An 18,985-nucleotide genomic window follows, 5' to 3' on the forward strand; every position below is an offset into this window, starting at 1 on the left:
GGCTGCTAAACTGAAAGGTTCAGACACGTGTTCCACTTTTATAAACGTATTTATTTGGCTCATAAAAGCAGCACCTGGTTACATCAGACCACACCTTATACAGGCCCAGGGAGGAAAAAGAGACACAGTGCCATTTAGAGGCAGGGGGTAAAATAACAGCGACAAATCATAAATGACTCCTACAATGTCTGAATTTATTACATTTGTGAACGATTTTCATCTTGTCAGAACAATAGCGTAATAATTATGACATTATTGATCAGTAAATCATTCACTGAATCCTACAAGGCTTTGGCTCAGGCCTGTGATCTGCAGAGACTGTTTATCTCCAGAGCTCAGGAGACTCTGTTCCACCTGATGATGTCATGAGGGGGTGAAAAATAAAATACTTCATCATTGTTGACTGACTAAATTAAAAGTTGTTTATGAAAGTAAAACTGTGACTAAAATGTCCTTTTGTGGACAAAAATGTGAGCAAATAAAAATGAAAAGATGAAACTGAACAGGTCGACAGAGCTGCCAAAGGAACTCCCTCTCCTTCTGGGAATTTCCAACAGACCAGACAGAGGCAAAACCAGCAAAAACCAACAGCAGAATGTGAGACTTATTGTTTGCTACTTCTAAGTCTTGTATCTCAGTTAGGATCTGATCATTTCTTTGAAATGTAGAGTATTTTAGTTGCATAAGCTTGTTTTCTACATTCATTCCCAGGGTTAAGTGGCCTGGCTAAAGCCTGACTAAATATCAGGGAACCACTAACCACATTTTCTCATAGGGTGTGGTTTATAATGTCTGGTCCATAATGTCTATCATATCACATAGTCCATAGCCGATCGTATCAATTATACCTGATGACGTATGTCAGCCTAACACAAATAAATGATTGAGAACACCGTCTAAAGCTTGATGGAAAGATGGCATCGTCTGGCCGTCCCTCCCCGTTCTGTGATTGGTCCCAAATCCATACGAAGATTTGGGCCATGAGCTGTTGAAAATGATTCAGCATCATGGCAGCAGCATGGGGATTCCCAGGTTAGCACTCACTGTATCACTGTCCCATGTTCAATAAATATCGGTCATGTGGTGTTAAAAAGTACAGAAACACTGTTTTAAAGGAGGAAACAAATGTTATATTTGATATAAACAAAAGTAAATGATGTGAATTGTTTGACAGAGGAAAATCCATGAACAAATGGAGCTAAAGTCTGAGCCTCCAATAAAACTGGAATAACATGAGACAAAACAGATCTAGCATAAGATCAGTCACAATTATCAAAGAGTCATGAAATGACTAAAATAGATCAAAAACAGTATCAAGGAAATAAGTGATGACTTCACACCGGAGGGCCAGTCACAATATGGCCGCCAGAAATCCCATTTGTTCCAAGGTATTACTATGGGCACATCTGATCTAGAGTTTTATTCAGCATCTTTGGTCAGAGTGAAAACCTGACCAGAGTGACGCTTCATTTGAAAGCTAAGACCTAGAAAAATGATCTCAACTGATCTTTTTCCTTTGCATTGTGGCCGTGTTGCGTTTTCTTCTCACTTTTGTCACTCTTTTGATGCTTTTTTTCAAGGCGCTTCTAGATTTGGGTAAAGCCAAACTGGAGAAAATGTGCTCAGTTCAGGAAAATAAAGAGCCATTTGGAAGCCAAAAGAGAAGGCTGATCCAAATGATCTGGTTCAAATTAAAATTTCATCACTATGAGAAACATAATCACAAAGACAAATCCTCCTTAAACAGTTCGGCGCAAAGAGAGAGAGTGAGTGAGACAGAAGGAGAGAGAGAGAGAGAGAGAGAGAGAGAGGGAGAGAGAGAGACAGAGGGAGAGAGAGAGAGAGAGAGAGAGAGAGGGAGAGAGAGAGACAGAGGGAGAGAGAGAGAGGAGAGAGCGAGACAGAGGGAGAGAGGGAGAGAGAGAGAGAGAGAGAGAGAGAGAGAGAGAGAGGGAGAGAGGGAGAGAGAGAGAGGAGAGAGAGAGAGGAAGGAGAAAGAAAGGAAAGAGAGAACTCAATTCCCCTGTCAGGAAGTTTAAAGACTTTTTCACTTCCTCCATAGCCTCTGCCAACTTCTCTCTGTTTTCTTTCTGTTGCTGGGTATGTAGACTTTGTCGGCTCTAAAGTACATCATACAACATAAGTACACACAGTAGACTCACCATTTTCAAGAAATAGTCCCCAAAATGGAAACAAAACTTCACCTTAACTTGCTCAGTTAAGGACTTGGATGGCAGTTTGACTGGGAGATTTTGAATGGATTGTTAGAGCTGAATGACCAGCTTCTCAGCAAATGGAAGGAAGTCTTCATCATTAAATGTACCTGTGTTCAGTTTGCACAAACTCTGGCTGGACATGAAATGCTTAAAACGATAAGAGGTCAAACGCCAAACCGGATGTGCACCAGCGTCTGCCATGGTAAGAAGCCTCCGAATAGAGCTGTCAGTTAGGAAGGACTTAGGGAAAAGGAGCCTCAATGCTAACTATCATAGCCACTGTAACATAGGGACCTCTGATGCTAACTATCATAGCCACTTTAGCATAGGGACCTCTGATGCTAACTATCCTAGCCATTGTAGCATAGGGACCTCTGATGCTAACTATCATAGCCACTTTAGCATAGGGACCTCTGATGCTAACTATCATAGCCACTGTAGCATAGGGACCTCTGATGCTAACTATCGTAGCCACTTTAGCATAGGGACCTCTGATGCTAACTATCATAGCCACTTTAGGATAGGGACCTCTGATGCTAACTATCATAGCCACTTTAGCATAGGGACCTCTGATGCTAACTATCATAGCCACTTTAGCATAGGGACCTCTGATGCTAACTATCATAGCCACTTTAGGATAGGGACCTCTGATGCTAACTATCATAGCCACTTTAGCATAGGGACCTCTGATGCTAACTATCATAGCTACTTTAGCATAGGGACCTCTGATGCTAACTATCATAGCCACTTTAGGATAGGGACCTCTGATGCTAACTATCATAGCCACTTTAGCATAGGGACCTCTGATGCTAACTATCATAGCCACTTTAGGATAGGGACCTCTGATGCTAACTATCATAGCCACTTTAGCATAGGGATCTCTGATGCTAACTATCATAGCCACTTTAGGATAGGGACCTCTGATGCTAACTATCATAGCCACTTCAGCATAGGGACCTCTGATGCTAACTATCATAGCCACTTTAGCATAGGGACCTCTGATGCTAACTATCATAGCCACTTTAGCATAGGGACCTCTGATGCTAACTATCATAGCCACTTTAGCATAGGGACCTCTGATGCTAACTATCATAGCCACTGTAGCATAGGGATCTCTGATGCTAACTATCATAGCCACTTTAGCATAGTGACCTCTGATGCTAACTATCATAGCCACTTCAGCATAGGGACCTCTGATGCTAACTATCATAGCCACTTTAGCATAGGGACCTCTGATGCTAACTATCATAGCCACTTTAGCATAGGGACCTCTGATGCTAACTATCATAGCCACTTTAGGATAGGGACCTCTGATGCTAACTATCATAGCCACTCTAGCATAGGGACCTCTGATGCTAACTATCATAGCCACTTTAGCATAGGGACCTCTGATGCTAACTATCATAGCCACTTCAGCATAGGGACCTCTGATGCTAACTATCATAGCCACTTTAGCATAGGGACCTCTGATGCTAACTATCATAGCCACTTTAGCATAGGGACCTCTGATGCTAACTATCATAGCCACTTTAGGATAGGGACCTCTGATGCTAACTATCATAGCCACTCTAGCATAGGGACCTCTGATGCTAACTATCATAGCCACTTTAGCATAGGGACCTCTGATGCTAACTATCATAGCCACTTTAGCATAGGGACCTCTGATGCTAACTATCATAGCCACTGTAGCATAGGGATCTCTGATGCTAACTATCATAGCCACTTTAGCATAGGGACCTCTGATGCTAACTATCATAGCCACTTTAGCATAGGGACCTCTGGTGCTAACTATCATAGCCACTCTAGCATAGGGACCTCTGGTGCTAACTATCATAGCCAATTTAGGATAGGGACCTCTGATGCTAACTATCATAGCCACTTTAGCATAGGGACCTCTGATGCTAACTATCATAGCCACTCTAGCATAGGGACCTCTGGTGCTAACTATCATAGCCACTCTAGCATAGGGACCTCTGGTGCTAACTATCATAGCCAATTTAGGATAGGGACCTCTGATGCTAACTATCATAGCCACTTTAGCATAGGGACCTCTGATGCTAACTATCATAGCCACTTTAGGATAGGGACCTCTGATGCTAACTATCATAGCCACTTTAGCATAGGGACCTCTGATGCTAACTATCATAGCCACTTTAGCATAGGGACCTCTGATGCTAACTATCATAGCCACTTTAGCATAGGGACCTCTGATGCTAACTATCATAGCTACTTTAGCATAGGGACCTCTGATGCTAACTATCATAGCCACTTTAGGATAGGGACCTATGATGCTAACTATCATAGCCACTTTAGCATAGGGACCTCTGATGCTAACTATCATAGCTACTTTAGGATAGGGACCTCTGATGCTAACTATCATAGCCACTTTAGGATAGGGACCTCTGATGCTAACTATCATAGCCACTTCAGCATAGGGACCTCTGATGCTAACTATCATAGCCACTTTAGCATAGGGACCTCTGATGCTAACTATCATAGCCACTTTAGGATAGGGACCTCTGATGCTAACTATCATAGCCACTTTAGCATAGGGATCTCTGATGCTAACTATCATAGCCACTTTAGCATAGGGACCTTTGATGCTAACTATCATAGCCACTTTAGCATAGGGACCTCTGATGCTAACTATCATAGCCACTTTAGGATAGGGACCTCTGATGCTAACTATCATAGCCACTTTAGCATAGGGATCTCTGATGCTAACTATCATAGCCACTTTAGGATAGGGACCTCTGATGCTAACTATCATAGCCACTTTAGCATAGGGACCTCTGATGCTAAGTATCATAGCCACTTTAGGATAGGGACCTCTGATGCTAACTATCATAGCCACTTTAGCATAGGGACCTCTGATGCTAACTATCATAGCCACTTTAGCATAGGGACCTCTGATGCTAACTATCATAGCCACTTTAGCATAGGGACCTCTGATGCTAACTATCATCGCCACTTTAGGATAGGGACCTCTGATGCTAACTATCATAGCCACTGTAGCATAGGGACCTCTGATGCTAACTATCATAGCCACTTTAGCATAGGGACCTCTGATGCTAACTATCATAGCCACTTTAGCATAGGGACCTCTGATGCTAACTATCATAGCCACTTTAGCATAGGGACCTCTGATGCTAACTATCATAGCCACTTTAGCATAGGGACCTCTGATGCTAACTATCATAGCCACTTCAGCATAGGGACCTCTGATGCTAACTATCATAGCCACTTTAGGATAGGGACCTCTGATGCTAACTATCATAGCCACTTCAGCATAGGGACCTCTGATGCTAACTATCATAGCCACTTCAGCATAGGGACCTCTGATGCTAACTATCATAGCCACTTTAGCATAGGGACCTCTGATGCTAACTATCATAGCCACTTCAGCATAGGGACCTCTGATGCTAACTATCATAGCCACTTTAGGATAGGGACCTCTGATGCTAAGTATCATAGCCACTTCAGCATAGGGACCTCTGGTGCTAACTATCATAGCCACTTTAGCATAGGGACCTCTGGTGGTCCCTCACCGGCTATTAGGAGCTGTGTGCCATCCCATAGGCCACCGTGCTGCCAATCACCCCACCCCCCTCGCCCCCACCCTCGTGTGATCATGTACTTTTGTTTGGCCTGCTGTCCGCCAACAACCTTAAAGAAGAAGAAGCAAAGAAACAGCTGTTGGTGATGTCACTTCCCCTGTGATGGACGGATTGGGCAAACAGCCCTGAAGCTTTGGTTCACCCCATGAGGATCAGGACAGAGGCTATAATTTGAGGGTTTCGAGGGAGTCGGTCGATCTGCTCCTCCCCTCAGCGTTACCATAGAGACATTACTCACACCGCATTTGACGTTTTTTTTTATCCTTTGTACTCACTTTTGAGCTCAAGTTTCCGACTTTTCATTCTTATAGAACTGGTCTCCCGACTTCTGGTACTCTTTTCAACAAGTAAAACTGCTTGTTTTTTTCTTTGTCCTCATTAGTAAACAGAATAATATGGAATATCAAAGAAACAATTTTTCCAGCACAAGTTTCCTTCTTCGGGTAAATACAAAGTAAAAATGACATCAACAATTACACACACACCTGGCACGATACACAGATGAGAAAAAAATCTATATCTTTCACAACCCAACCCAGCTGCTCTGTGATTGGCTGAACATGTCACATGTCTAACAGGAATCTGCCGTTCCCTCTTACTGTTCCAAGGCTCCAGGTAAACTCTCCTCAGAGCTGTCTGTGTTTGCGAGCCTCAGATCCAGGTGAGTCTTTAGGATTGATTTATTCACTGTGTTTTCAACATGACGACATTTTCCAAAAGCACATTCTGTATCAAAGATGATGAACATAGATTCAGTGGAAACATGAGCTGACTTCTCCTTTTGGAAATCCTGACACTTTCAGTCTGAGTGACCTGTGCGGTCATGCTTCTGTCCCAAACTTTTCCTACAGATTCCTCTAGAGGAGTGAAGCCTCTAGGATTGTGCAACGATTGTTTATGTAAAATCCGCGGAGATTTTTTAAACAAAGCAGCAGTGCAGAGCTCACCCCAGTTTCCTGTTTCTTTGACCATGTCATGGGGAAACTACTGCTCCGGTCTGCAGATTCATGAGTGAATCCAGTCACAGGAAGAAACTGCAGCGTTCACATAAATGAGCTTTAATCTGTGTTTGTGGCTCTGATTTACCCCCAGGCTGAGACTCGGAGGAAATGGACCAAAGGGAAACCAAGTCCTGTGGCTCTCAGCCTCCAGGGGGCAGCACTGAGCCACAGCTCTATGGGACAAAGTGAGTTCAGTTTCTCATTGACTTTAAATGATCTGTATCATGCTATTTTAGCCATTCCAAAGTAAACTATAGGCATTTATATGATATATTGTACCACTACCACTATGGAGTACTCATTTTTGTGATGAATATAAGTATTTTCTGGAGGTAACCCGGAAGACACAACGCTTCAATTCAGTTAACTCCGCCCCTTCTCTCCGCGCATACAACTTTACCGTAATATAAAAAAACAGCAATAAGTGAAGTTACTTCACGATGCAGTTAAAAGGAGTAACACACACGCTAACACACACGCTAACACACAAGCTAACACACACGCTAACACATAAGCTAACACACAAGCTAACACACACGCTAACACACAAGCTAACACACGTTTTGACTCACCGCTCTGGTCCATCGCTGTTTACATTATGGGACTTGCGTTGGTTATAAAAGTTAATCCACTTTGATTCTGGCGAAGGTTCACCAAACATCCATCTGAGACAGTCTCAGAAAAACACTGTTTTGGTGAAAGTTGCTGAATCCCGGAAATAAATTCCAACTCTGGCGAGTGGCCTCTTCTTTAGGAAGGTTGAATAAAGTCCCGTCCTTGTAGCCAAACATTATCGTTAAGTAAGAAAAAAGAACAGGCCTGTCCAGAATGAAAGAGCTCCATCTTCACAGCTTCCAGTGCAAACATGACATCTGTTCAGACGCTCAGGGGGTGCGTTTGTTTTGTCTGCAGGGGCAACTCTCTTTGTTTGATTTTTCCCCCTTTATTTCTTTCTTGCAACAGAAATAATGAAAAATCTGTTTTACAAATTAAAATCGGGCCGGAAGCATAGAATTAAGACATTACATTACAGACGTCGAGCACTTCCGTTCCGCTGTGACGACACAACTGAACACTCAGTCGTTCACCAGCAGAGGGCAGAGCAGCTGCTCAGAGAGCAGGATTTAGGAGGATTACTGAGAGCTGCGTGACTGAAGCCACAAACCTCTCTGGGGGTGTTTTTGATAAGGAAATAGCATTACAACATGGGTGAAACTTCTGCTGCAGATTATAGGCATCACTATGAAAATGTGTTGAAAGTTTTTTTGTAATTTCATGTTTTCATGTAAAAAAATAAAACAACAATAATTTCCCATATCTTTTTAAAGTAAAGGATTGTGCCAGGTTTGAATTAATCTGTTATTAGTGGAAAAAACTGTTAAATAGTTGTGTCTCTTCTTAACCTCCTTCAAAGATCAGTGTGTTTTTAGACAGAGCAAAACATATTATTTTCTCTCCACAGAAGCAGATCTACAGCCTCAGTGTCCACTCTGTCCATGAAGAGTGACCGGTCTAAAGACTATCCTCCAATCTTCAGTCCTGAACCTGCCCCAGACTCACGGTGAGACAGTCTTTTATGTCTCATGATCGGAAGGTCGGGGGTTCGAATCCCACCTCCTGAAAGTCTGATGCTAACTGTCATTGTCATTGTGTCCTTGGGTAAGACACTTCACCCACATTAGTGTCTGAGTACATTGGTGTATGAATGAGAGTGTGAATGGATACCTGCTTTGAGTGCCTAAAAGCGCTAAATAAAATGAGACCATTTACCACGAGACCATTTACATCACAGTGACAATGACCGTTGCAAGTTCATTTGTCTATTTTATGTGTTTCATGTTGCAGACTTGTGCTTGTAATCTCAGAACCATAAGGGGCAGGGACTGATTTTTGTCTTTCAAACGAGCTTCGTCTGAAGAACTGACTAAACATGAATGTCCTGAATAAATCAGCCCTATGTCCCTCAAACAGCGCCCCCTGCTGTCACAGTTCAACACATTTCACAGTTCAGAAGCTTCATACACAGGATTGTAACACACATCAAGCGACCTCTAAAAAATTGTCAATTTCTTCACCAGAATATTAGAGAAAATGCTAGTTTTAGCTCTGTCCTTATTATCCATCTCCGTTCTTATCCATCTCTGTTCTTATTATCCATCTCTGTCCTTATCCATCTCTGTCCTTATCCATCTCTGTCCTTATCCATCTCTGTCCTCATCCATCTCTGTCCTCATCCATCTCTGTCCTTATCCATCTCTGTCCTTATTGTCCATCTCTGTCCTTATCCATCTCTGTTCTTATTGTCCATCTCTGTCCTTATCCATCTCTGTCCTTTTCCATCTCTGTTCTTATTATCCATCTCTGTCCTTATTCATCTCTGTCCTTATCCATCTCTGTCCTTATCCAGCTCTGTTCTTAAACATCTCTGTCCTTATCATTCTCTGTCCTTATCCATCTCTGTCCTTATCCATCTCTGTTCTTATCCATCTCTGTCCTTATCCATCTCTGTTCTTTTTATCCATCTCTGTCCTTTTCCATCTCTGTCCTTTTATATCTCTGTTCTTATTATCCATCTCCGTTCTTATCCATCTCTGTTCTTATTATCCATCTCTGTCCTTATCCAGCCCTGTCCTTTTCCATCTCTGTTCTTATCCATCTCTGTCCTTATCCATCTCTGTCCTTATCCATCTCTGTCCTTTTCCATCTCTGTCCTTTTCCATCTCTGTCCTTATCCATCTCTGTCCTTTTTATCCATCTCTGTTCTTTTTATCCATCTCTGTCCTTTTCCATCTCTGTCCTTTTCCATCTCTGTCCTTATCCATCTCTGTCCTTTTCCATCTCTGTCCTTATCCATCTCTGTCCTTTTTATCCATCTCTGTTCTTTTTATCCATCTCTGTCCTTTTCCATCTCTGTCCTTATCCATCTCTGTCCTTTTCCATCTCTGTCCTTATCCATCTCTGTCCTTTTTATCCATCTCTGTTCTTTTTATCCATCTCTGTCCTTTTCCATCTCTGTCCTTATCCATCTCTGTCCTTTTCCATCTCTGTCCTTTTCCATCTCTGTTCTTTTTATCCATCTCTGTCCTTTTCCATCTCTGTCCTTATCCATCTCTGTCTTTTTCCATCTCTGTCCTTTTCCATCTCTGTTCTTATCCATCTCTGTCCTTATCCATCTCTGTTCTTATTATCCATCTCTGTCCTTATTCATCTCTGTCCTTATCCATCTCTGTCCTTTTCCATCTCTGTCCTTATCCATCTCTGTCCTTTTTATCCATCTCTGTTCTTTTTATCCATCTCTGTCCTTTTCCATCTCTGTCCTTTTCCATCTCTGTCCTTTTCCATCTCTGTCCTTATCAATCCCTGTCCTTTTTATCCATCTCTGTCCTTATCCATCTCTGTTCTTTTTATCCATCTCTGTTCTTATCCATCTCTGTCCTTATCCATCTCTGTCCTTATCGTTCTCTGTTCTTATCCATCTCTGTCCTTATCCATATCTGTTCTTATCCATCTCTGTTCTTATTATCCATCTCTGTCCTTTTCCATCTCTGTCCTTATCGTTCTCTGTTCTTATCCATCTCTGTCCTTATCCATATCTGTTCTTATCCATCTCTGTTCTTTTTATCCATCTCTGTTCTTATCCATCTCTGTCCTTATTCATCTCTGTCCTTATCCATCTCTGTCCTTATCCATATCTGTTCTTATCCATCTCTGTTCTTTTTATCCATCTCTGTTCTTATTATCCATCTCTGTCCTTATTCATCTCTGTCCTTATCCATCTCTGTCCTTTTCCATCTCTGTCCTTATCCATCTCTGTCCTTTTTATCCATCTCTGTTCTTTTTATCCATCTCTGTCCTTTTCCATCTCTGTCCTTATCCATCTCTGTCCTTTTCCATCTCTGTCCTTTTCCATCTCTGTCCTTTTCCATCTCTGTCCTTTTCCATCTCTGTCCTTATCAATCCCTGTCCTTTTTATCCATCTCTGTCCTTATCCATCTCTGTCCTTATCAATCCCTGTCCTTTTTATCCATCTCTGTCCTTATCCATCTCTGTCCTTTTTATCCATCTCTGTTCTTTTTATCCATCTCTGTCCTTTTCCATCTCTGTCCTTATCCATCTCTGTCCTTTTCCATCTCTGTCCTTTTCCATCTCTGTCCTTTTCCATCTCTGTCCTTTTCCATCTCTGTCCTTATCAATCCCTGTCCTTTTTATCCATCTCTGTCCTTATCCATCTCTGTCCTTATCAATCCCTGTCCTTTTTATCCATCTCTGTCCTTTTCCATCTCTGTCCTTATCAATCCCTGTCCTTTTTATCCATCTCTGTTCTTATCCATCTCTGTCCTTATCCATCTCTGTTCTTTTTATCCATCTCTGTCCTTATCCATCTCTGTTCTTATTATCCATCTCTGTCCTTTTCCATCTCTGTCCTTATCCATCTCTGTTCTTATCCATCTCTGTCCTTATCCATCTCTGTCCTTATCCATCTCTGTCCTTTTCCATCTCTGTCCTTATCCATCTCTGTTCTTATTATCCATCTCTGTCCTCATCCATCTCTGTCCTTATCCATCTCTGTCCTTATCCATCTCTGTCCTTATCCATCTCTGTCCTTATCCATCTCTGTTCTTATTGTCCATCTCTGTCCTTATCCATCTCTGTCCTTATCCATCTCTGTCCTTTTCCATCTCTGTTCTTATTATCCATCTCCGTTCCTATCCATCTCTGTTCTTATTATCCATCTCTGTCCTTATCCATCTCTGTCCTTATCCAGCTCTGTTCTTAAACATCTCTGTCCTTATCATTCTCTGTCCTTATCCATCTCTGTCCTTATCCATCTCTGTTCTTTTTATCCATCTCTGTCCTTTTCCATCTCTGTCCTTTTATATCTCTGTTCTTATTATCCATCTCCGTTCTTATCCATCTCTGTTCTTATTATCCATCTCTGTCCTTATCCATCTCTGTCCTTATCCAGCCCTGTCCTTTTCCATCTCTGTTCTTATCCATCTCTGTCCTTATCCATCTCTGTCCTTATCCATCTCTGTCCTTTTCCATCTCTGTCCTTTTCCATCTCTGTCCTTATCCATCTCTGTCCTTTTTATCCATCTCTGTTCTTTTTATCCATCTCTGTCCTTTTCCATCTCTGTCCTTTTCCATCTCTGTCCTTATCCATCTCTGTCCTTTTCCATCTCTGTCCTTATCCATCTCTGTCCTTTTTATCCATCTCTGTTCTTTTTATCCATCTCTGTCCTTTTCCATCTCTGTCCTTATCCATCTCTGTCCTTTTCCATCTCTGTCCTTATCCATCTCTGTCCTTTTTATCCATCTCTGTTCTTTTTATCCATCTCTGTCCTTTTCCATCTCTGTTCCTATCCATCTCTGTCCTTTTCCATCTCTGTCCTTTTCCATCTCTTTCCTTTTTATCCATCTCTGTTCTTTTTATCCATCTCTGTCCTTTTCCATCTCTGTCCTTATCCATCTCTGTCTTTTTCCATCTCTGTCCTTTTCCATCTCTGTTCTTATCCATCTCTGTTCTTATCCATCTCTGTTCTTATCCATCTCTGTCCTTATCCATATCTGTTCTTATCCATCTCTGTTCTTATCCATCTCTGTCCTTATCCATCTCTGTTCTTATTATCCATCTCTGTCCTTATTCATCTCTGTCCTTATCCATCTCTGTCCTTTTCCATCTCTGTCCTTATCCATCTCTGTCCTTTTTATCCATCTCTGTTCTTTTTATCCATCTCTGTCCTTTTCCATCTCTGTCCTTTTCCATCTCTGTCCTTTTCCATCTCTGTCCTTATCAATCCCTGTCCTTTTTATCCATCTCTGTCCTTATCCATCTCTGTTCTTTTTATCCATCTCTGTTCTTATCCATCTCTGTCCTTTTCCATCTCTGTCCTTATCGTTCTCTGTTCTTATCCATCTCTGTCCTTATCCATATCTGTTCTTATCCATCTCTGTTCTTTTTATCCATCTCTGTTCTTATCCATCTCTGTCCTTATTCATCTCTGTCCTTATCCATCTCTGTCCTTATCCATATCTGTTCTTATCCATCTCTGTTCTTTTTATCCATCTCTGTCCTTTTTATCCATCTCTGTTCTTTTTATCCATCTCTGTCCTTTTCCATCTCTGTCCTTATCCATCTCTGTCCTTTTCCATCTCTGTCCTTTTCCATCTCTGTCCTTTTCCATCTCTGTCCTTATCAATCCCTGTCCTTTTTATCCATCTCTGTCCTTATCCATCTCTGTCCTTATCAATCCCTGTCCTTTTTATCCATCTCTGTCCTTATCCATCTCTGTCCTTTTTATCCATCTCTGTTCTTTTTATCCATCTCTGTCCTTTTCCATCTCTGTCCTTATCCATCTCTGTCCTTTTCCATCTCTGTCCTTTTCCATCTCTGTCCTTTTCCATCTCTGTCCTTTTCCATCTCTGTCCTTATCAATCCCTGTCCTTTTTATCCATCTCTGTCCTTATCCATCTCTGTCCTTATCAATCCCTGTCCTTTTTATCCATCTCTGTCCTTATCAATCCCTGTCCTTTTTATCCATCTCTGTTCTTATCCATCTCTGTCCTTATCCATCTCTGTTCTTTTTATCCATCTCTGTCCTTATCCATCTCTGTTCTTATTATCCATCTCTGTCCTTTTCCATCTCTGTCCTTATCCATCTCTGTTCTTATCCATCTCTGTCCTTATCCATCTCTGTCCTTATCCATCTCTGTTCTTATCCATCTCTGTCCTTTTCCATCTCTGTCCTTTTCCATCTCTGTCCTTATCCATCTCTGTCCTTTTTATCCATCTCTGTTCTTTTTATCCATCTCTGTCCTTTTCCATCTCTGTCCTTTTCCATCTCTGTCCTTATCCATCTCTGTCCTTTTCCATCTCTGTCCTTATCCATCTCTGTCCTTATCCATATCTGTTCTTATCCATCTCTGTCCTTTTTATCCATCTCTGTTCTTTTTATCCATCTCTGTCCTTTTCCATCTCTGTCCTTATCCATCTCTGTCTTTTTCCATCTCTGTCCTTTTCCATCTCTGTTCTTATCCATCTCTGTCCTTATCCATATCTGTTCTTATCCATCTCTGTTCTTTTCCATCTCTGTTCTTATTATCCATCTCTGTCCTTATTCATCTCTGTCCATATCCATCTCTGTCCTTTTCCATCTCTGTCCTTATCCATCTCTGTCCTTTTTATCCATCTCTGTTCTTTTTATCCATCTCTGTCCTTTTCCATCTCTGTCCTTTTCCATCTCTGTCCTTATCAATCCCTGTCCTTTTTATCCATCTCTGTCCTTATCCATCTCTGTTCTTTTTATCCATCTCTGTTCTTTTTATCCATCTCTGTCCTTTTCCATCTCTGTCCTTATCCATCTCTGTCTTTTTCCATCTCTGTCCTTTTCCATCTCTGTTCTTATCCATCTCTGTCCTTATCCATATCTGTTCTTATCCATCTCTGTTCTTTTTATCCATCTCTGACCTTTTCCATCTCTGTCCTTATCCATCTCTGTCTTTTTCCATCTCTGTCCTTTTCCATCTCTGTTCTTATCCATCTCTGTCCTTATCCATATCTGTTCTTATCCATCTCTGTTCTTTTTATCCATCTCTGTTCTTATCCATCTCTGTCCTTATCCATCTCTGTCCTTATTCATCTCTGTCCTTATCCATCTCTGTCCTTTTCCATCTCTGTCCTTATCCATCTCTGTCCTTTTTATCCATCTCTGTTCTTTTTATCCATCTCTGTCCTTTTCCATCTCTGTCCTTTTCCATCTCTGTTCTTATCCATCTCTGTCCTTATCCATCTCTGTCCTTATCCATCTCTGTCCTTTTCCATCTCTGTCCTTTTTATCCATCTCTGTTCTTTTTATCCATCTCTGTCCTTTTCCATCTCTGTCCTTATCCATCTCTGTCCTTTTCCATCTCTGTCCTTTTCCATCTCTGTCCTTATCAATCCCTGTCCTTTTTATCCATCTCTGTCCTTATCCATCTCTGTTCTTATCCATCTCTGTTCTTTTTATCCATCTCTGTCCTTTTCCATCTCTGTCCTTATCCATCTCTGTCCTTTTCCATCTCTGTCCTTATTCATCTCTGTCCTTATCAATCCCTGTCCTTTTTATCCATCTCTGTCCTTATCCATCTCTGTTCTTTTTATCCATCTCTGTTCTTATTATCCATCTCTGTCCTTATTCATCTCTGTCCTTATCAATCCCTGTCCTTTTTATCCATCTCTGTCCTTATCCATCTCTGTCCTTTTCCATCTCTGTTCTTATCCATCTCTGTCCTTATCCATCTCTGTCCTTATCCATCTCTGTTCTTATCCATCTCTGTCCTTATCCATATCTTTTCTTATCCATCTCTGTTCTTTTTATCCATCTCTGTTCTTATCCATCTCTGTTCTTATTATCCATCTCTGTCCTTTTCCATCTCTGTCCTTATCCATCTCTGTCCTTTTTATCCATCTCTGTCCTTTTCCATCTCTGTCCTTATCCATCTCTGTCCTTTTCCATCTCTGTCCTTTTCCATCTCTGTCCTTATCCATCTCTGTTCTTATCCATCTCTGTCCTTATCCATCTCTGTTCTTATTATCCATCTCTGTCCTTTTCCATCTCTGTCCTTTTCCATCTCTGTTCTTTTTATCCATCTCTGTCCTTTTCCATCTCTGTCCTTATTCAATCTCTGTCTTTTTCCATCTCTTTTCTTTTTATCCATCTCTGTCCTTTTCCATCTCTGTTCTTATTATCCATCTCTGTCCTTTTCCATCTCTTTTCTTTTTATCCATCTCTGTCCTTTTCCATCTCTGTTCTTTTCCATCTCTGTTCTTTTTATCCATCTCTGTCCTTTTCCATCTCTGTCCTTATTCAATCTCTGTCTTTTTCCATCTCTGTCCTTTTCCATCTCTGTCCTTATTCAATCTCTGTCCTTTTCCATCTCTGTTCTTTTTATCAATCTCTGTCCTTTTCCATCTCTGTCCTTTTCCATCTCTGTCCTTATTCAATCTCTGTCCTTTTCCATCTCTGTTCTTTTTATCAATCTCTGTCCTTTTCCATCTTTGTCCTTATCCATCTCTGTTCTTTTTATCCATCTCTGTCCTTTTCCATCTCTGTCCTTTTCCATCTCTGGCCTTTTCCATCTCTGTCCTTTTCCATCTCTGTCCTTTTCCATCTCTGTCCTTTTCCATCTCTGTCCTCATCCAATCTCTGTCCTTTTCCATCTATGTTCTTTTTATCCATCTCTGTCCTTTTCCATCTTTGTCCTTATCCATCTCTGTCCTTTTCCATCTCTGTCCTTTTCCATCTCTGTCCTCATCCAATCTCTGTCCTTTTCCATCTATGTTCTTTTTATCCATCTCTGTCCTTTTCCATCTCTGTCCTTTTCCATCTCTGTCCTTTTCCATCTCTGTCCTTTTCCATCTCTGTCCTTTTCCATCTCTGTCCTTTTCCATCTCTGTTCTTATCCATCTCTGTCCTTTTCCATCTATGTTCTTTTTATCCATCTGTCCTTTTCCATCTCTGTTCTTTTTATCCATCTCTGTCCTTTTCCATATCTGTTCTTTTTATCCATCTCTGTCCTTTTCCATATCTGTTCTTTGAACCATCTCTGTCCTTTTCCATCTCTGTTCTTTTTATCCATCTCTGTCCTTTTCCATATCTGTTCTTTGAACCATCTCTGTCCTTTTCCATCTCTGTTCTTTTCCATCTCTGTCCTTATCAATCCCTGTTCTTTTTATCCATCTCTGTTCTTATCCATCTCTGTCCTTTTCCATCTCTGTCCTTATCAATCCCTGTTCTTTTTATCCATCTCTGTTCTTATCCATCTCTGTTCTTTTTATCCATCTCCGTTCTTATCCATCTCTGTTCTTATTATCCATCTCTGTCCTTTTCCATCTCTGTCCTTATCCATCTCTGTCCTTATCCAGCCCTGTCCTTTTCCATCTCTGTTCTTATCCATCTCTGTCCTTTTTATCCATCTCTGTTCTTTTTATCCATCTCTGTCCTTTTCCATCTCTGTCCTTTTCCATCTCTGTCCTTTTCCATCTCTGTCCTTTTCCATCTCTGTCTTTTTCCATCTCTGTCCTTATCCATCTCTGTCCTTTTCCATCTCTGTCCTTATCCATCTCTGTCCTTTTCCATCTCTGTCCTTATCCATCTCTGTCCTTTTTATCCATCTCTGTTCTTTTTATCCATCTCTGTCCTTTTCCATCTCTGTCTTTTTCCATCTCTGTCCTTTTCCATCTCTGTCCTTTTCCATCTCTGTCTTTTTCCATCTCTGTCCTTTTCCATCTCTGTCTTTTTCCATCTCTGTCCTTTTCCATCTCTGTTCTTTTCCATCTCTGTTCTTTTTATCCATCTCTGTCCTTTTCCATCTCTGTCCTTTTCCATCTCTGTCCTTATCCATCTCTGTTCTTATCCATCTCTGTCCTTATCCATCTCTGTTCTTATCCATCTCTGTCCTTATCCATCTCTGTTGTCATCCAGCTCTGTCCTTATCCAGCTCTGTTCTTATCCATCTCTGTCCTTATCCATCTCTGTTGTCATCCATCTCTGTCCTTATCCATCTCTGTCCTTATCCATCTCTGTTGTCATCCATCTCTGTCCTTATCCATCTCTGTCCTTATCCATCTCTGTCCTTATCCATATCTGTCCTTATTCATCTCTGTCCTTATCCATCTCTGTCCTTATCCATATCTGTCCTTATCCATCTCTGTCCTTATCCATCTCTGTCCTTATCCATATCTGTCCTTATCCATATCTGTCCTTATCCATATCTGTCCTTATCCAGCTCTGTTCTTATCCATCTCTGTCCTTATCCATCTCTGTCCTTATCCATCTCTGTCCTTATCCATCTCTGTCCTTATCCATCTCTGTTGTCATCCATCTCTGTCCTTATCCATCTCTGTCCTTATCCATCTCTGTCCTTATCCATCTCTGTTGTCATCCATCTCTGTCCTTATCCATCTCTGTCCTTATCCATATCTGTCCTTATCCATCTCTGTCCTTATTATCCATATCTGTCCTTATCCATCTCCGTTCTTATTATCCATCTCTGTCCTTATTATCCTTCTCTGTCCTTATCCATCTCCGTTCTTATTATCCATCTCTGTTCTTATTATCCATCTCTGTCCTTATCCATCTCTGTTCTTATTATCCATCTCTGTCCTTATTCATCTCTGTCCTTATCCATCTCTGTCCTCATCCAGCTCTGTCCTCATCCATCTCTGTCCTTTTCCATCTCTGTTCTTATCCATCACTGTCCTTATCCATCTCTGTCCTTTTCCATCTCTGTCCTTATCAATCCCTGTTCTTTTTATCCATCTCTGTTCTTTTTATCCATCTCTGTTCTTATCCATCTCTGTTCTTTTTATCCATCTCTGTCGTTTTCCATCTCTGTCCTTTTCCATCTCTGTCCTTATCAATCCCTGTTCTTTTTATCCATCTCTGTTCTTATCCATCTCTGTTCTTTTCATCCATCTCTGTTCTTATCCATTTCTGTTCTTTTTATCCATCTCTGTTCTTTTTATCCATCTCTGTCGTTTTCCATCTCTGTCCTTTTCCATCTCTGTCCTCATCCATCTCTGTCCTTTTCCATCTCTGTTCTTATCCATCACTGTCCTTATCCATCTCTGTCCTTTTCCATCTCTGTCCTTTTCCATCTCTGTCCTTATCAATCCCTGTTCTTTTTATCCATCTCTGTTCTTATCCATCTCTGTTCTTTTTATCCATCTCTGTTCTTTTTATCCATCTCTGTTCTTTTTATCCATCTCTGTCCTTTTCCATCTCTGTCCTTTTCCATCTCTGTCCTTATCAATCCCTGTTCTTTTTATCCATCTCTGTTCTTATCCATCTCTGTTCTTTTTATCCATCTCTGTTCTTATCCATCTCTGTTCTTATCCATCTCTGTTCTTTTGAACCACCTCTTTCCTTTTCCATCTCTGTCGTTTTCCATCTCTGTCCTTATTCAATCTCTGTCCTTTTCGATCAATGTCCTTTTCCATCTCTGTTCTTTTTACCCATCTCTGTCCTTATCCATCTCTGTCCTTTTCCATCTCTGTCCTTTTCCATCTCTGTTCTTTTTATCCATCTCTGTCCTTTTCCATCTCTGTCCTTTTCCATCTCTGTTCTTTTTATCCATCTCTGTTCTTTTGAACCACCTCTTTCCTTTTCCA

General features: G+C 41.2%; 1 protein-coding gene across 1 annotated transcript in view; it reads left to right on the top strand.

Moving 5' to 3' along the window:
- Positions 1-6,441: 6,441 nt before the first annotated feature.
- Positions 6,442-18,985, top strand: part of LOC306962729 (NACHT, LRR and PYD domains-containing protein 12-like) — a 34,388-nt gene continuing 21,844 nt past the window's right edge. Inside the window, exons 1-3 of the mRNA XM_079555981.1 lie at positions 6,442-6,494; positions 6,926-7,019; positions 8,297-8,395. Of these exons, the coding sequence (XP_079412107.1) occupies positions 6,943-7,019; positions 8,297-8,395 (176 nt within the window). The 5' untranslated portion in view covers positions 6,442-6,494; positions 6,926-6,942. The remainder of the gene's footprint in view (positions 6,495-6,925; positions 7,020-8,296; positions 8,396-18,985) is intronic.

The sequence above is a fragment of the Gobius niger genome (assembly GCF_951799975.1).
Source record: "Gobius niger genome assembly, chromosome: 5".
Taxonomy (NCBI): Eukaryota; Metazoa; Chordata; class Actinopteri; order Gobiiformes; family Gobiidae; genus Gobius; species Gobius niger.